Source organism: Denticeps clupeoides, chromosome 17 (assembly GCF_900700375.1).
Source record: "Denticeps clupeoides chromosome 17, fDenClu1.1, whole genome shotgun sequence".
Taxonomy (NCBI): domain Eukaryota; kingdom Metazoa; phylum Chordata; class Actinopteri; order Clupeiformes; family Denticipitidae; genus Denticeps; species Denticeps clupeoides.
Genome location: NC_041723.1, coordinates 11,600,808 through 11,618,629, shown reverse-complemented (window position 1 = coordinate 11,618,629; position 17,822 = coordinate 11,600,808). Strand labels below are relative to the sequence as shown.

At 42.4% G+C, this 17,822-nt stretch overlaps 2 protein-coding genes across 3 annotated transcripts; both read right to left on the bottom strand.

Moving 5' to 3' along the window:
• Window positions 1-877: 877 nt before the first annotated feature.
• Window positions 878-4,658, bottom strand: ndufa9a (NADH:ubiquinone oxidoreductase subunit A9a). The gene is made up of 11 exons (XM_028959005.1): window positions 4,594-4,658; window positions 3,840-4,010; window positions 3,615-3,712; window positions 3,435-3,526; window positions 3,019-3,160; window positions 2,835-2,937; window positions 2,244-2,314; window positions 2,085-2,161; window positions 1,431-1,526; window positions 1,253-1,319; window positions 878-1,166 (listed from the first exon to the last, which is right to left on the bottom strand). The coding sequence occupies exons 1-11, from the start codon at window positions 4,646-4,648 to the stop codon at window positions 996-998; spliced, it is 1,143 nt and encodes a 380-aa protein (XP_028814838.1). The 5' UTR covers window positions 4,649-4,658; the 3' UTR covers window positions 878-995.
• Window positions 4,659-5,972: 1,314 nt separating this feature from the next.
• Window positions 5,973-17,553, bottom strand: dyrk4 (dual-specificity tyrosine-(Y)-phosphorylation regulated kinase 4). Of its 2 annotated transcripts, none has more exons than XM_028959003.1 (14): window positions 16,939-17,553; window positions 13,400-13,477; window positions 12,008-12,157; window positions 11,722-11,863; window positions 11,451-11,614; window positions 10,783-10,919; window positions 10,239-10,379; window positions 9,432-9,570; window positions 9,259-9,340; window positions 9,000-9,172; window positions 8,855-8,915; window positions 8,634-8,763; window positions 7,515-7,693; window positions 5,973-7,424 (listed from the first exon to the last, which is right to left on the bottom strand). In XM_028959003.1, exons 1-14 carry the CDS (start codon window positions 17,032-17,034, stop codon window positions 7,165-7,167), a joined length of 1,932 nt encoding a protein of 643 aa, XP_028814836.1. In that variant the 5' UTR covers window positions 17,035-17,553; the 3' UTR covers window positions 5,973-7,164. The 2 variants fall into 2 exon arrangements, with proteins under 2 accessions (XP_028814836.1, XP_028814837.1); XM_028959004.1 differs by lacking the exon at window positions 16,939-17,553 and adding an exon at window positions 14,920-15,231.
• Window positions 17,554-17,822: the final 269 nt, after the last annotated feature.

The window sequence follows — 17,822 nt, the reverse complement described above, 5'->3', positions numbered from 1 at the left end:
GCTCTCAATGGTCCCTCTTTAGAAGGTGGTGAGGATGGGTGGTGGGAGATGGGCTCTTCTCAGCCTGCTCAGGAAGTAGAGACACTGCTGGGCTTTCTGGTGTGGAGATTCCAGGAGAGGTTCTCCCCTAGATAAACACTGAGGAACTTTGTGTTCTTGACATCACCACACAAGAACCATCAATGTTCAGAGGAGTGTGGTCCCTCCGTTGTCAACAATCATCTCCTTCGTTTTGTCCACGTTCAGAAACAGATTGTTGACCTTACAACAGCCCATCAGTTGTTGCACCTCCTCTGCGTACACGGACTCATCGTTCTTGCTGATGAGACCCACCACGGTTGTGTCATTGGCGAATTGGATGATGTGGTTGTGCATCTCTGCAGTCATGGGTCGGCAGGGTGAACAGCATTGGACTGAGCACAAAGCCATGAGGAGCTCCAGTGCTCAGTGTGGTGGTGCTGGAGATGCTCTTCCGAATCCTTACCGATTGAGGTCTGTCAGTCAGGAAGTCCAAGATCCAAGTCCGGTGTTGCCAGGTCATCTGATTTCAAACGACTTCGCTCTTGTGCTTTAATGCAGCGACTTTCAGCAGATAGTCTTCAGTTCAAGCATTACTAAATTACTTAATGTTTCATACGGGGGTTTGGAAGCACATATGGATGGAACAAGAACTTTTTTGCCAGGAAGAGTTTTGTGAAACTGTCACTGTCAGAGTCTTGGCATTCAACAAATTAAACGTTTTACTAATAATTAAATTTTACATTTAATTTTTCTTCTAGTGCCATGGTATACATAAGCGTGGGCAATTACTCACTTTATTTAATGTCACATTGCATCGTACTGATTCTAACAAACAAAAGCACATCAAAGATACACAAAAGAGGTAATAAGTTTTTTTTATTTGATAGAATTTATATACAGATTTTCAGTCAGATAAGACTTCACACACATGGAGAAACAGCCACTGACTGAGGTGGTGTCTGGTTTTGAAGCTCCTAAAAAGTGACTGTTTTGGGTGGTGGGGTCTGCCCAAGGTCTGCTTCAAGGAAGCGGTAACGACGATGACGCCTCAGAATTTCGATGGCCTTTTGCTCCACTGATGATGGCACAATGCCCAGATCATCAAGGCCGGGCAGTTCTGGGTGCTTCATGTCTGTTGTGTGGAACTGGGGGGCAATGCAAATGTGAAAAGAACGGCACAGTGAATAAAGTGAGATCTCATATGGTGCCTGAACATACATACAGTACATACCCGGTCTACTTTGTCAGGTGTTGTCCAAGGTTCAAAAGGGCTTTTCTCAAAGAAGCTTGCAATGAAACTAAAAAGAGACGTTGGTGTATTTTTAGCTGTACAAAGAACTAAAACATTTAAATCAAATTAATGTGTGTCTGATGAACTTCAGAGAAAATCTTTGTAGGGGGTTACTCACTGATACAAAGGGCGAGGCAAGGGATAAGCAACAAAAGGTCTGTGAGCCACAGCATAAACATATTCCACCAGATCATGAAGCAGGTACCTGTTAGGACTATAAAAAGAGCATTATTACTAGACTACATGCTTCTAAAATTAGTATACTTGTACTACTATATGTCTGTTACACGGCACAGCAAATTAATTGGGGCAGGTGTGGCCTAGCGGTAAAGGAAGCGGCCCCGTAATCAGAAGGTTGCCGGTTTGAATCCCGATCCGCCAAGGTGCCACTGAGCAAAGCACCGTCCCCACACACTGCTCCCTGGGCGCCTGTCATGGCTGACCACTGCTCACTAATGGTGATGGTTAAAAGCAGAGGACACATTTCGTTGTGTCACCGTGTTCTGTGCTGCAGTGTTTCACAATGACAATCACTTCACTTTTACACTTGTCAGACTGGGATGCTACGTTTCAACAACATCTCATGACCAATGCTGAAATAATCATGCATGACTTGTCTTCCTCTGCTTAGCTAAATTTTTACTCTTCTACTTAATAACTTTAAGAATCATCAATTTTACAGAAAGAAGAAACAAAGAGAACGCATCGAGAACCTCAGGAAAAAAAATCCCAAAACATTACAGTGTCACACAAAGCTGGATGCAGTTCATACCCGGCAAGAGCGTATGCTTTTCCAACAGCATCAGGGTCTTTAATGGCACTGACAATGGCCTTGGCCACATCCACCACCTATGGGGAAAAGAATAAAAGTTAAATGCGCCCAGCAACTTAAAGAGCAGGAACACTGTTAGTCCAAATTCAAACAACTCACATGAACAGGCTGCTTAACAGTCTTCTTCCCCATGGAGATCAGTGGAACAGCTTTTCCAAACCACCTCATGTCTAAAGGCAGAGAAAAAGAGAAAAGGTGAAATACCAAAAAAAAAATGAAAATAAATAAATAAAGCAGTCAAGAAGAAATGGTGGCAGTCAGAAATCATGGACACAATCAGGCAGCAAGATACTAAAGCATCTTGTTAAAACAGAAGAACAACTGATGGAGCAAAAGCTTTCTGAAAATGATTCCGCACAAATTTCCTAAAACTGTCCTAGGGCCAACCTGATTATGGAACAAAAACCAGTCCAAATCGGTTGAAAATATCAATAAGGATCTATAGACATCTCAAATTTTGAAAAAGACCTCTGAGGTTATATTAGAAAAATATATTTAAAAAAAAAAAACTATTCGGTCAAGTTATTTCTCATGCAGCATGGTCATTTCATGGTCAAAATGTTATAGTGCAAGATATATAAAATAATGACACACTGTACTGGCAGCTTATTAAAAAAAGCACCACCAAAGAACTATATGATGATATACCCTGAATTATATGTTCACCATGTCTACTCTGCATTCACATACTTGCGAAGTGGTTGAAGAATCGGTCCTCCCGTCCAAACAACTCAGCTGGTTTCATGATGATGGCATCAGGAAACTCATCTCTTACAGCAGTCTCACCTACCGCCTGCAAATTCAGATATTACACTGCTTAAAACATGCCGCATTGGCTTTCTCGGAAGGCCAAAGAGACATTATTGCTGCATACCTTATTCCTCAGGTATTTTGATGGGCTACGGATGTCCGCATTCAGGTGGGACATGTGGATGAACTTTTCAATGCCAGCTTGTCGAGCAGCCTTTGCAATCTCCTGAGGGATTTTCACAAAGACATCCTCGTAGCGGTAGTTCCTTGACACAGGGAAAATTAAAATGTTTCTAAGGAACATTTCTTAACAGGATTTGATGTGGCGTGACATTTCACCTGGGCACAGACTGTCTGGAATAGTTGAAAAATATTCCAGATAAAATGTTACAAAATATTACTACCGTTGTGTCCCTGAGCAAGACACTTAAACCTAAGTTGCTCCAGGGGGACTGTCCCTGTAACTACTGGTTGTAAGTCGCTCTGGATAAGAGCGTCTGATAAATGCTGTAAATGTAAATGGAATATTGTTGGAAATACCTTGTCTCCCACTCCCTTCCGACCAGATTGATGACCACATTGGAATGAGCTATTGCCCGCTTAATAGACTCCTTATCTCTGGCATCCCATTCCTGCACACCAGCAGAGGTGAGATTAGTTCACTGTAAATACTGAAATACTTTTCCTTTTTTAGTCTTGTTATTTTTTGTGTTTATTCACCATGAAAATGATTTGGCCGAGATCCCCCATTGGCCTCAGGTACATGAGATCATACTGGTCACAGCGGTGAGGAATTACCACCTGAGAACCAATGCGGCCTTCGCACACAGAAACACATGATAAGAGTGATCACCAGAACAGTATTGTAACCCTGCATCACAGGGCGTGGAGTTGACAAAAATGCTTCATTTGGATTTTTTATTCCAACGCTTGTTGCCTGCTTACCAAGTCTGTTGACAACGTACCGCCCGAGGAACCCAGTGGCTCCAAACACCGTAGCTGCTATCCCACTGGAGGAGGAGCGGCCTCCTTTTCCTTTGGGAATGACGGCATGGTGGATCTTCCTGTGCTGCACAGTCCCAGCGGAGGATGAAATCACAGCGGGGCAGCACACGCCTGTTGGTGAGAAAGAAGGTAGCAGCGCAGCCCATCAGCAAATGATGTTTGGTTGGCAAATTTACTGTGACGTGTCAATAAACGGCCATCAGGCGGTAATATCTTGAAATTATTCATGTTACGACACAAGAAATCACACATACACACGCGGGACAGATTATAAATCAACAAATTACTGAAATTAGGCATCTAGGCATCATGTCACTGAATTAATCTACGTAAGTAAACTCTGCACATTACAGCAAACACACGTCTGTAATTGAAGTGCGATCGTGGTTATTTTTGGAGAGGTGCACTGCTGAGGTATGCTCAACGTTACTGATGCGCCAAGCGAATCAACAAATATACTCCTGGTTTTACTGTGTTTACTGTGTCCTTTGTGGCATGTACCAGCTGAGCGGCAAATGGGAAAATGACGTTAGCAAATCGGCTAATCGCTCGGGTCACGTCACGATGCAGAGGTCAAAACTTGGACAATATTCCCATCGAATAACACTCTTAATAAACGTAAAACCACGGACAGAAGCACCGTGAAATACACACGTGCTTGACAAACGCTGAATCGCTGCGCACCGATACTTACCCGAAAGCCGAGGAAGGACACTCACAGGACGGCTAGCCATCACTACGGCCGCCATGTTTTCCGAGCTGGTCGTACGGAGAGCGGAGGGGGTCAGTTCGAACGCGAAATTTAACGCAAAGATTCCAAAGCATCGACACTTTTGAATATATTCCATTATAATATTGATGCGTTCTTGAGACAGTCTTGTGTGTTATGATAAATAATTAACAGACCAAAATATTGTTCAATTCAATTAAATGGTCAAAATAAATTATATTTCTTTTCCATAAATGGTTAAAGTGTTTTTGTGCATAAATAACTTGTGAGATATAAGTTCCTGAGTAAACTTATATGCTTTCCCAAATGACAGCGTATTATTTACAGTGGTGTATTTGACAGCCACCAATTGTACAAGTTGTCCCACTTAAAAATATGAGAGATCTGTCATTTTCATCTCATGTACAATTCTACTGTGAGAAACAGGATGTAAAAAAAATCCAGGAAATCACATTGTATAGTTTTTAAAGAATTGATTTATATAATGGTGCAGAAAATTGGTCTTTGGTCAATAGCAGAAGTTCACCTCAATACTTTGTAATGTAACCTTGGTTGGCAATGACAGAGGTCAAACGTTTCCTGTAGGACATCACCAGGTTTGCAATGACTACAGCTGGTATTTTGGCCCATTCTTCCATGCAGAGCTTCTCTCTGGGAGGTTTTGGGGCTGTCGCTTGGAACAGATTTGCTATTGGATTTGCTATTGGTCTGGAGATTTGTTAGGCAGTTCCAGAACCATGTAATGCTTTTCTACATAGCCACTCCTTTGTTGCCCGGGCAGTGTTTTTGGGATCATTGTCCTGCTGGAAAATGCCCAAAATCTCACGATAGATGGTCCCCTTCAACCTTTACTTATGCGGATCAGTTATCCTGTCCCCTTTGCAGAAAATCAGCCCTAAAGGATAATGTTTCCACCCCCATGCTTCACAATGGGTATGGCGTTTTTATGCACACTTGCTAGCTGACCTTTTTGTATATAAATGGATAAGGTTATTTTTAATAAACAAAAGGGATGACACATTATAACCTCAACTAGTTCATATTTGACCTATAAAGTATTAAAAAAAGACATCTCTTTTATTTTTTAAAGACAAAATTATTCTTGTAAAATATATTTAAAATTATGCAATGAAATAAGCCCTACAAATGCATGACAAACTGAAGGACTTCAACTACAGTATTTAAAAAGACGATAATGTCATGATAAATGTACAAAATACATGTGGCTGAATCTAATGAGCTTTGCATGTAAAGTGCAAGGGTGCTAATACCGCAAGTCACCAACTATGAATTAAAGATTAGCCAACTGTTTATAAAATCAATTCCACAGTAAACAACAGTAATTCAATTTCATTATTTATACTAAATAATACAAATGTACAAGTAAAACCTTGTCTAAACATAACTTTCAGCATACACATACTGTGCATGATATAAAGGGTATTAACATTATAACACAGGTTCAGGTTAATCTACTGAGTATGGCATTAACATATACTATATAAATGTACAAATTAAAATTCACAATTTATAAGTTCATGTTATTACATTACATTATTACATATGATTACATTCATACTTCATGATACAAAGGTCAAATTACAAAAACTACAGTCATTTTCTTTGGCTCAGCCATTACATTTACATTTACAACATTTATCAGACGCCCTTATCCAGAGCGACTTACAATCAGTAGTTTCAGGGGACAGTCTCCCTGGAGCAACTTAGGGTTAAGTGTCTTGCTCAGGGACACAATGGTAGTAAGTGGGATTTGAACCCGGGTCTTCTGGTTCATAGGCGAGTGTGTTACCCACTAGGCTACTACCACCCCATTACTGACTAATAGAAATTATATTTGTGTACACACTAAAATATAACAAAAGATATCTTCAAATGTTCAACGTGCAAGGCACGTGCCAGACTAGAGCTCAAAGACTAGTGCTTGAGAATGGAAAAACAGAGCAAAATATAGGAAAACAATGCCGGGCAAGGAACTGTGTCCCTGTTCTCTGGCACTAACTTTTTACACAATTACTAAGTGCATATATGCTCTGTCTAAGACAAGCATATGGTGCCTGTTTATAACACATTTGCAATAAGATCTGTACCCTTGAGAAATATTATAATTCCTTGGTCAGACAAAAATGTGAATATTTGATGAGGGCTATTAAAAACATAATGTAGACAGGACGCATGTCTCACCTTCTAGCACTGCTGCATGTAGCAGGTATATGTATATGCATATGTATGTGCATAGGTGTACATTTAAGTCAAACGTAAAAGTAAAAATCCAGCCAATCATGTGCCATCTACTGAACTGCTTGGTTGAAGTAAAATCTTGGTCCGGATTTTCACATTCTGGAACGAAAATGTCCACCTCTGCATGTGTGTCACAAATGCAAATCATCTGTATTTAACATGCTAAGCAAAAACTTTTTAAAGACACACTCACACTACACAACCAAGTCCAATTATGGATCTTGTCATATGACACTATGTAGTTACTGATATTTTGGTGCCCCACCTTCCAAGACTTTACACTATAGGGGGCAGGCACTGTATGACATCCTGACATGCTGTATTTGTGTTTGCGTCCAGTTGAGGTTTTAGGATAATTTGCACACTCCTGTGTCCTCCAGATTCCAGTCTGCCTTCGCTGTTTACCCTAGTCTTACTCTCACATGGCTCTTCTTCAGCTGAAGCTCCAATGGGTCTGAGACGCTCAGCAGTGGCAATTTTATCGTCCTTGACTGAGTTCGTTCTTTTAACCTTTTCATCGTATCCCAGTCTCTCAGCTGTGGAATACAACAGGTAATGACTATGAGTTAACAATTTATGACAAACGAGACAAATTAATTGTGAAAATGTTGAGAAAATTCAATTACCGATCCTGTTAGTCATTGTTTTCCGATAACTTTGTTCATTACAGTTGTCTGTAGCTATTAAGTTTTCTGTGGGTTTCTTCACGAGCCGCATTTTTTGACGGATCTTATTAGAACGACCCTCCTGGATCCATTCATGCTGCATGGCCTCATCTGGTGTCATGCGCTTGCTGGGGTCCCAGCTGATCAAAACAAGACCACAAATATTCCCCTTGAATAAAATCAATATCTACAGTAGGGAACATTATTCACACCCGTATTTACAGATACGGTTGAATCTTTCGTCTGACACTTGGTCAACACTTTGTGAAATAGCATTTAATAAATGAATTAGTAGTCGTACATCTGTAGCCATAGGAAAATATTTAACTTCATGCCAATAGGTGGCAGTACTACTTACTTTTTAGGACACTGAATCAAAGATTTTAAAGACAAGCCTGCAGCACAATGCAACTTGCTGCTGATTACACACATTTTCTGCAAGTATCATATACAAAAGACTGTCTCATCAGCAAACTTTTTTCACTTTTTTCATGTGGACAGACCCTCTGACGCAGAACAACATGACCCAAGTAGAATGCGCCCTCATAGCCCTCCTCGGTGCTGGCCAATAGACCATATTTAGGTCAGGCATGCTATGTTGTTGCACTAATTAGAGTTATTCACACCTCCATCACTCAACCCACATCCACAAACCCTTTTTGCCATTCATTCATTCATAATTGACAATTTATAACAATTGAGAATGCAGAGTTCCACCAGGAATTAATGAAGCTGGCAGCCATGCTCTAATCAAGCAGAAAAATCAGTTTGGCGCTGGAGGAGGCTAAGATTCAGGTTACAGACGCGTATGGAAAAGCAGTAGATGAATGAGCAGAAAAGAAAAGACTTTCTGACCTCCTCTTAAGCGGAGGTGCAAAACAACAGCTGCTCAGGAGCGGTTTGGTGGGACATCTCCAAGACAGATTAAGCTCAGAGTGAGGAGCTCAGCTAACCTGGAGAACCTTGACCTGGAGTGTTCTTCTGCACTGTTAGTTCTGTCCAATTTTGTTGCATCTTATTATATATTTATAATCAATTGTATTTCTTTTGCTCTTGTATTTGGTTTTAAGGTAGACTTACATGAGACAGCACTTCAGAAAGTCAATGAAAAGAGCGTCGTTTGTCTTCAGTACACTAGCTAGGTCTTTTGAGTTGGGACGCCGTTTTTTTCCCTTGCTGTTTGTGATATTTCGTGGGTTCCCCTTGGAATCTGCAGAGAACAAGCAAATTTGGTCAATCTCAAAACTCTGAATGTTTACTCCCAAAGATGAAAAAACGAATCACAGAACTAAGCCACGCACCAAAAAACAGCTTCCGTCTCGATGCGGTCTGAACAAATTCAGCTTCAGGCATTCCGAGTACCTGAGAGAGATAAGGGACAGTTAAAGAATTGTACTTTACATAAAATTCTAGTTTATTCTAGTGATAAACGTGCTACTTTCCTACCTCCATGATGCAGGCGATCTGCTCCACCTCACTTTCCCCTGGAAAGAGGGGGTAGCCTGTATATAACTCAGCCAGTATGCAACCCAGGCTCCACATATCGATAGACATGCCATAGGAGTGTCCAAGAATCACCTCGGGGGAGCGGTAGAAACGGCTCTGGATGTAGGTGTACACTGCAGAGGGTTGGACACGGCATGATGTTATGATGTGGAAAATGATGCTTCATTATTGGCAGATCTTCCAATGATAATTAAATTACCTCTCTGGTGTTCATAGCAGCTGGACCCAAAGTCTACCACCTTGATGTTTCCTTGACCCTTCTGTGACAAAAGAATGTTCTCCTGGAAAACACAACACAGTGCTGTCATTTTATAACACACATTCATACATTCATGTAGACAGGGTATGTTATGCGACCGATCGGAAAGTTACCGGCTTGAGATCACAATGGATGATCTTCTCCCTATTCAGCATCTGCAGGCACTTGACAAGGGACTGAGCAAAGCGACGGATCAGGGCTAAGCTGAAGCCCTGGAAATTGTTCTTTTTGATGAGCTCATACAAGTTCAATCTGTTCAAAAATAAACAGACAAATAAAACATTTGAAGTGAAATTCATCAGTTTAATCTCCAGACTGCAAATTATATGAGTAACTCTTGCTTGTTTGGCCGAGAATTCACAAATTCATTCAGCCTGTCTGAGGGAGTTATCACAAGCTGAGAGGTGGCATTATTTGGCAGTGGTGGTACTCACAAGCCACTGTCTCTTGTAACAAGAGTCTGTAAGCTATGGCCAGGCCGGGAAAGAGATAGGGGCCCTAATCAATGCATTAACTAAGGTATCTGGTGACAGGAAGGCAAGCGAAGGTGGTAGTACCCAACCTGTTCTGTGGCCGTTCTGGATTTTTCCCTAATTAACCTCAAACAAAGACACTTTGCACCGCTGGCAACACGTGCCTTTAATGCAAGTATGCGAAGGAATAGCAGTGCCGATGAACTTCACAATGCAACATTCATCAGTAATTTAATGACTTTCTATTCGATTCCAAGGCAAAAAATATTGGCCATGGCTCCGTTCATCCCGGGTGTCTTCATCTATCATTAAATCTTACAAATGTCTTCCCTTCATTTCCAGTTTTTGTCTGTCCTCTGTCTGTACTACTCTAAACAGACTCTGACCATTGATGCAAATAGAGTGTTTGTATTTCTTCCACAAAAAAATTTAGAGAATTCTACTTACCCAAGCAGTTCGAATGAAATACAGAGGTGGTTGCGGAAGTAGAAGTATTCCTTCATGTGAATGACATTGTAGCAATTGTCCTTGTCTTTTCTCCGCACTGCATCAAGGATCTTCAGTTCAACCAGTGCCTGGTGATGGAATCTGCAGGTGAAAGAATAAGGTCAATGTACGAGGCAGAAAAAAAATATTGATTTGCATTTGTGATCATTTAATCCAAGCAGGGAAGCTGGTCTTCAGATATTCTGAGCAGCTTTACAGTTCATAAAAGCAGCAATGGCCCTTTAACACAGGCTGATATCAGTCTGACATGGAGACACTAAGCACCCATTTTGTTTCCTGCATTATTGAAAGGCTGTAAAACCCCAATGGCAACCGAATCAAACAAAGGATGAGACCAAAGCAAAGAACTTCAATTGTGAAGTGAAGGTCATGTAATGTGATGCCAGGTGGAAACTCTTAACATCCAAGATAGTGGATCCAGCACCCCTGGAACGTCCAAATCAAAACTTCTTTTCTCGTAAAAGTCTGACAGTTGATCCCTCACCTCTTTTTATTCCGAATAATCTTGACGGCGATTAATTCATTTGTTTTATGGTCCAGGCATTTTAGCACTTGTCCAAAGGATCCTTTTCCAATGACTTCCAAAATCTCAAAGCGATAGGCAATGTGATCATGTAAAACCTGTATGAACAGACAGTTAGTATTAGTTAGTACTAGACAGATAGTATTATTTGATTGTCTACTTGTTATTATTAGTATCAGCAGTACTGCATTTTTTTGAGCATTTGGAATGTAGACAGACTTTTCCCTACATAATTCCTGAAATGGAGCAGTCTCCTCGACAGTGATATGCGGCAAAGTTTTATTTTCACTTGAGCTGTGTGACCTTTAAAGACACCAAGAATGCAAATGCCTACTGACACGGCGTTTCTAAGCGAAGCGCCTGTGAGACGACTCTTCTGCAGAGTCCAGGGAAAGACAGGCCGGCTCACATGAGAATCTCACAGCCCCCCACTTGAGTAATTACCTCATGCTCTAATGCAATTTTTCAGGCATTCATAGTTTAATAGGGAAAGAGGTTAGTGGGTCAAAGTATCTGCCAAGTGCTCCATTGTATTCACTTTCTCATGTTCCGAAAGGCTTTTATTCTTTGTATAAAGATGCATTTTGCATCAATGGTGTTCTGCTTTTCTCCACTAAGTTGGACCATACCTTATTATAGCTGCCATGTTCATCATCATATCCTGAATTCTGTGGCGTCCCAATGGCGGATTCAATTTTCTTTGACTCTAAACCCATGTACCAGATCTCAGAGTAGTCCATGATTTCTTCTTGCTCAAACTCGGTCAGGCGACTCTGAAAGTGCTTCAGTGCCTCTGTGTTAAAGACAGAAGTAACCCACCATGAATGTAGTAAAAAGCTGGAGCTTACTGCATAATTACATTTATGTAGTTACACAATCCTCCCTAAGATTATGCCGTACCCGTGGGTGACATGGGCAGTCGGTGTCCTTCACAGACTTTCTCATTTTCAATGAAGTGACTTTTGTTAGTCACTGGTTCAGGGACATTCTCGACTGAAGAACTGAAACGCGTTGGAAACTGGGAAGTCCTCTGTTTCTCATCCTGTAAATCAAGAGGTTATTGCATTGATTATTTCTTTAAAATACAAAAGGACAATTACTGTTTTGTGCTTCACGTGTCCTTACATGAAGTTTAATAAATGCGTATGAGACATTGTGTACCATGCATTTAAACACCCAAGTTTACCTGATTGGCCTGGAAATTATTCTGGACCCCTTTACTGATGATGTGGGGTAAAATGCTGTCAGGCTGTTGGAGGAGTTTTCCATTACTCACCACCACCTGCTTCACTGGCACCTCCAGATGAGGCAGGGTGCCAGTTCCTGTACCAAACTTCTGAAAATTACAGAAAGGTGGACAACATGCTTCATGAAGGTATCTCTCATTCACATGAAATAAACAACGCAGCCCAACTCTGGCCATCAAGCAAATTGCTGCATATTGTATAACACTACAACGGACAGGTGTAATACAGCATATAGTACAGGTTTACAACTCCCAACTGGCATCTGTGCAGCGTTCAGTTTAGTCTGCATAGGTTTATTGTAGGGTGGTAGTAGCCTAGTGGGTAACACACTCGCCTATGAACAGAAATCTCAAGTTCAAATCCCACTTACTACCATTGTGCCCCTGAGCAAGACACTTAACCCTGAGTGTCTCCAGGGGGACTGTCCCTGTAACTACTCACTGTAAGTCGCTCTGGATAAGGGCGTCTCACAAATGGCATAAATTTAAATGTATTATTTTTAGTTAAGGTAGTAAAGGTAGTTTGCAGCAATGCAGTTTCAGACAGACGCTCCACATATTATTTCATTTATTTTTCCTGAGACTGCAGAGCAGAGCTACTGCAGGAATAAGTAGGTCACACCAGCCTCAAAGTAAAATTGCACAAATCATTTACACGTGTAGGTATTCAGACCCAACATGCTTTATTTGTACGGTGAATTGTAGATGACATTAGCAGCAGTTTTTCTATTGACTCGTGCCTTTCAATTCTCTTTTGATTAAATTTTTACTAGTGCTTTTGATGAGCGTGTCCATGCACGTGGCACACGTGAGGGTGGAAAAGCAGTGTTGTCACCGAAGATGGAGGCAAACAAACACCACGTTCAAATTAGTATGTCTATTTATAAGCAGAATTTTTATTTTAACGGCGCGCATTCTGGTGACTACAGCATCTGCCAGCATTATTATGGCACATGGAGACAGGTGCTAAATATAGGCATGCAGCTTCTGCAAAAAAAAAATAAAAAAAAATACAGGCAACAAGTAAACAAAGTGGCCGGCCGAAAAAGCACGTGGGCGCTACCTGGCAGGTTTCTAACCAAAATCCCACTTCGATTCCGACTGCATTAAGTTAATGGCAGCAAAGGGGAACTTTTCGCTGTCCGTCTCTCACGCCGAGCGCATTAATCATTTAACAGCCCATTGACAGGTGTTAGGATGGTGACTGAGAGCATTAGGTTAGGGGATAGAGTTTAAGGTCACAGTCTGGTAGGGTGACACAACTTGACCATTAGGTGTTTGTGCCTCTGTTTGATTTAGAAGTTTCTTGGAGGACACCTGGATGGGGCTTACTTGCGAATATGGCCGATTGGATCCCAGGCGGCTGTTTTCGGCCTGGCCTCTGTGAGGGGAGGCCTCGGGTCTCGCTGGCTGTAGAGGGAGCAAAAGTGACACATCATTAGGACCGGGAGGTGACACATTCACAAGTCCTACACCTCCTTCAGTTTCAGAACAAGATCGTTTTTCCTTCAAAATAGACTGGGTGGTGCTCATAGTATTGGCATCATTTTACATTTATCAAAATACCATCATTAATTGCTGTGCATGAGACTCTGGATTGCCATCAGATTTATTTGAGACCCCGCCCAACACAGCAGCAGGTCTCACAGACAATAGTTTTTGGCAGCAGAGCTGAATATTACCATTGCTTCATGGTTTCTTAAAATAACGTTTTCCTCCCACCGTTTCCCTCCTACTCAATTCTCTCCTTCTCACCCAGCTTTGCAACAAATCAGATTCCTTTGGCTAAATATATATAAATATGCCACATTTTTGCTGCAGAAACGAATACACTTTTACATCAGTGTATTTTAGGGGCCTGTACATGTCAGCTCTGTGCCGTCAGAGTAATGGCTGCACCTGAAATATTGGACTATGTTTAAAACTCATTCATACGTCAGTGTTTTTGGCATTCCGTTGAAATGTCACCCATGCTGTCCCCGAGATTTAAGTACATATAGATCTGCGAGTTTCAGAAATTAACGAATGCAGCAAACCTCCCTAAAAAAAAAAAAGAAACCCTTCAGCAGAACGGGTCCTGCACCAAGTAGTGTAATAAAGGACAAATATTTTACAGAGTTCAAGAGGGCTTCTTATCACTAAAATAAGGACAGACTGCACTACGTGAGACAAATTTGAGTTACTCTGAAATAAGACGATTATATTTGAGAGCATTTGGCACTTGATGCTTATGGGATGAATTTTCTCGGCACAAACTGTCTTTCAACGGCTCTACTATAAAAACATCAGCTCATTTCAGATGGTTTTTTAAAATCCACCAATTTTATTTCTTTCATTGCTACACTGACACTACACTGACTTTTTAATGAATGAATCCGTACTAATGCTGTTTGTTTAAAAAATTTAAGCATCATTTATAAAAAAAAAAAACTTGGAACTTTTGTTCCCAGAATCAGATGAAAACCGCTCAGTGAAAGTCTATGAAAGATGGGCTGAACGTGTTTTGAGATAATTGTAAGAAAAACAGATCCGAGGGGTTGAAATAAACGCTCAGCATCCGTGCCAAGCTCAAGTTCTCCAGCCAAATGTAGTTTTTTGAGTTTTGATGAAGAAATACAGCAAATACCACACTGATCCAAAAAAAAAAAAGAGACCATGTATTCTACCTATGTTCCGCTGCCACAGAACACGTTTAAAACAAGCAACACTCACGCACCAACGGACCTCATGGGCGCGATGTTTCTTGTGCATGGTCCTTCGAGTTAAATGCACATGCACGGACCTTACAACAACTAAATACTGATTAGAATAATTAAAAAAAAACATTAAATCCACATCGAAATGCACGTTACCTTGTTAATTTCTGGAAACATGCCGGGTTCTTAATATACGTTTTTTTTTCTCGTTATCCCAGACTCAGCATGAGTAAACGTTCCGAAAAGCGCGCAGATTCCACCACGGCGGCTCCGACAGATCGGCGCGTTCACGCTCCCCGAGCCCCTCGCGCTACAGTGGCCGGTGCGCGCGCGGCGCGGCGCGAAGCCACGCGACGCGACGCGACGCGACACGACGCGCTGTCGTCAGCAGGAGATTACCGGGGACCGCGCAGCTGCCACCTGTTCGGCTTTACCCGGCCAGCACCTGCCGCCTCGCCGCTCTTTACGCGCCTGTAGCTGCCCGCCCTGCGTGCGGGCGTGCGTGCGTGCGTGCGTGCGTGCGTGGGTCCGACTCGCTCCCGCCTTATTTTGCAGCCCTGTGGGGGAGATCTCTGGTGATCCTGGAGATCCTGCAAACCCATGTCCCATCATTCAGCCCTAATTCAACACTAGAGGGGGACTGAAGCAGGGCTCATCATCAGTTCTGGCCATTTGAAGCACATACCATGCCTACTGATGTCAATATGATAACATATGTTTGATATTAAGAGCATTTGTTTCTTCTCCATGGGAGTTGTGCAAGGTTGGGGTGTCTTCTGTAAGGTTCTGTTAAAGCCCATTGAGACATAAAAAAAAAGAAAAAAAAGAGCAACATAGGAAATTATTGATTATGATCATTGTTGTTAATAAGAAGACTGTAAACAAGCTGTGGTCAATTTTGCTGATCAGTTTTCTTTTTTCAGCCGTAGAACAAAGGAGGTCTATCAAGAAATCTGAAATATATGTTTAGTCTCGATGTGCACGGCACTTTCCACTAATACATCTTCATCCCCGTTAAACTGTAGACATGCATCAGACATTAAAGGCTTAGCCGACGTTCGCACCCTGGACAAGTGATGTAAGATAATTTTCTTTGATTACATGCGGCACTGCTGACTCATCAGCCCTAGGGAACAGCAAACAAGCCTGTTCCAAGCACTGAAGGAGAGCGGGGGATGAATATGATTAGAGATGTAGTTATGTAATACCAGGACACTCCAGTAATAAGACAGAGCTTGGAGGATGAGAGCTCCATCAGCACTGTTGGGCTCAGGAAGAAGGTGGAGACTATCGCCTTATTGCGTCCGGCCGCCACAAACGGCCCACGGCTCGCAGATTCTCCCCGCTAATGACAAGAAGTGGCGTCTAATGGCACCCACTTGCTTGGACGCCCTGCTGCGATACAGCATTTTCAGACTTGGACTGATTAGCAGGGTAATTTTTACACCTCATGTTGGAAAGTACAGTACAGGCCAAAAGTTTGGACACACCTTCTCATTCATGTGTTTCACTCATGTGTTTTCTTTATTTTCATGACAATTTACATTGGTAGATTCTCACTGAAGGCATCAAAACTATGAATGAACACATGTGGAGTTATGTACTTAACAAAAAGTGGAGATCTGGCCTCCACAGTCACCGGACCTGAACCCAATCCAGATGGTTTGGGGTGAGCTGGACCAACAAGTGCTAAACACCTCTGGGAACTCCTTCAAGATTGTTGGAGAAGCATTTCAGGTGACGACCTCTTGAAGCTCATCGAGAGAATGCCAAGAGTGTGCAAAGCAGTAATCAGAGCAAAGAAACTAGAATATAAAACATGTTTTGAGTTATTTCTCCACATATTAACTCCACATGTGTTCATTCATAGTTTTGATGCCTTCAGTGAGAATGTACCAACGTAAATGCTCATGAAAATAAAGAAAACACATTGAATAAGTCACTCTGGATAAATGCTGTAAATGAATGAGAAGGTGTGTCCAAACCTTTGGCCTGTACTGTACATGATGTGTTTACAAAGGCCACTAAATGGTTCATTCAACCAGTGTAAAAATTAGTGCTGACTGGCTGCAAGAGCAGGTTTCCAAAATTTGCATAAACAAGGAAACGTCAACTGGTTTTAATAAACAACTACCAAGGAAATGGCATCAGCCGTTGCACCTTCCCTTTATTTACCTCGGGTTGAACCTTGTTCCTGCTCCCTTGTCTTCCCCAGCAGGTCTGGAGAAAGCTAAAGCCACAGCAGGCAGGTAGGTTCCTGTTTCCTCCCATGATGGAGCTGCTCCATGCTGATTTACCCCCGGAGCTCACCTGACTTCTACAGCATCTGCTGACTGCTACAGCAAACCGCTTAAAACCAGGTTCCGGTGTCTCTAAAGCGGCGGGCTAAAGCCTCAGCGTCAGCATCCATCCGCTCGCCGTTTATTACCACCGTGTCGCCATGTACTTCTCCGACTCCCGGTTCCCAGTCCCGGGGCTGACAGGCAGGCAGGCAGGAGGAGGAGGAGGAGGCTGCTGTGTCGGCTCAGGATGTGTGCTGATGTGTGGAGAGGGCGGAGATGGAACTGCAGGGGCCTGCTTCTCGCTTCCTGCGAAACGGGAGTCTGGGGAGGAGTGCCGCAGGTGACAGATCCCTTTTCCCCAGGCAGGTGGGCTTTTTGTAAGGCCACGGAGTCAGACAGAGGTGGGGCCAGCCCCTAATGGGGCTCCCAGATGGCAGCGTTGACACCTCCGCCACCCTTCTCCACGCAGCCGTCTCCTAGAGACAGAGCCGCTGGAGCTGTCATATTTCCTTTCCGCTCTGCACCAATTCCCACGGGCCGCAGCACGAAACCACAGAGAGGAAATCCTACCCTTCTGCACGTGTGCAGTGGGACCTGCTCCCACAGTTCAGCTGCTAGAAAGTTCACTCAGCTCATCATAACACTGGAAGATTAAAACAATGTCTCTCCTTTCGCATAATGTGAATCTTAGCCGATGCACTGTTGACCTCAAACCTAAATATGACCGCAGCATTGCTGTCCAGGGTCCATGAAAGTTTTATGAATTGATATGAATAA

Bases quoted from the DNA above. Each gene is read 5' to 3' on its own strand.
- ndufa9a (XM_028959005.1), bottom strand. From the start codon at position 4,648: ATGGCGGCCGTAGTGATGGCTAGCCGTCCTGTGAGTGTCCTTCCTCGG. The intron at 4,011-4,593 runs GTAAGTATCGGT...TCTCACCAACAG, and splicing joins TGTCCTTCCTCGGCTTTCGG to GCGTGTGCTGCCCCGCTGTG. The intron at 1,167-1,252 runs GTATGTACTGTA...ATTGCCCCCCAG, and splicing joins CACCTGACAAAGTAGACCGG to TTCCACACAACAGACATGAA.
- dyrk4 (XM_028959003.1), bottom strand. From the start codon at position 17,034: ATGGGAGGAAACAGGAACCTACCTGCCTGCTGTGGCTTTAGCTTTCTC. The intron at 9,173-9,258 runs GTAATTTAATTA...AACCCTCTGCAG, and splicing joins CTGCTATGAACACCAGAGAG to TGTACACCTACATCCAGAGC. The intron at 7,425-7,514 runs GTAATTGAATTT...TGTATTCCACAG, and splicing joins AACAATGACTAACAGGATCG to CTGAGAGACTGGGATACGAT.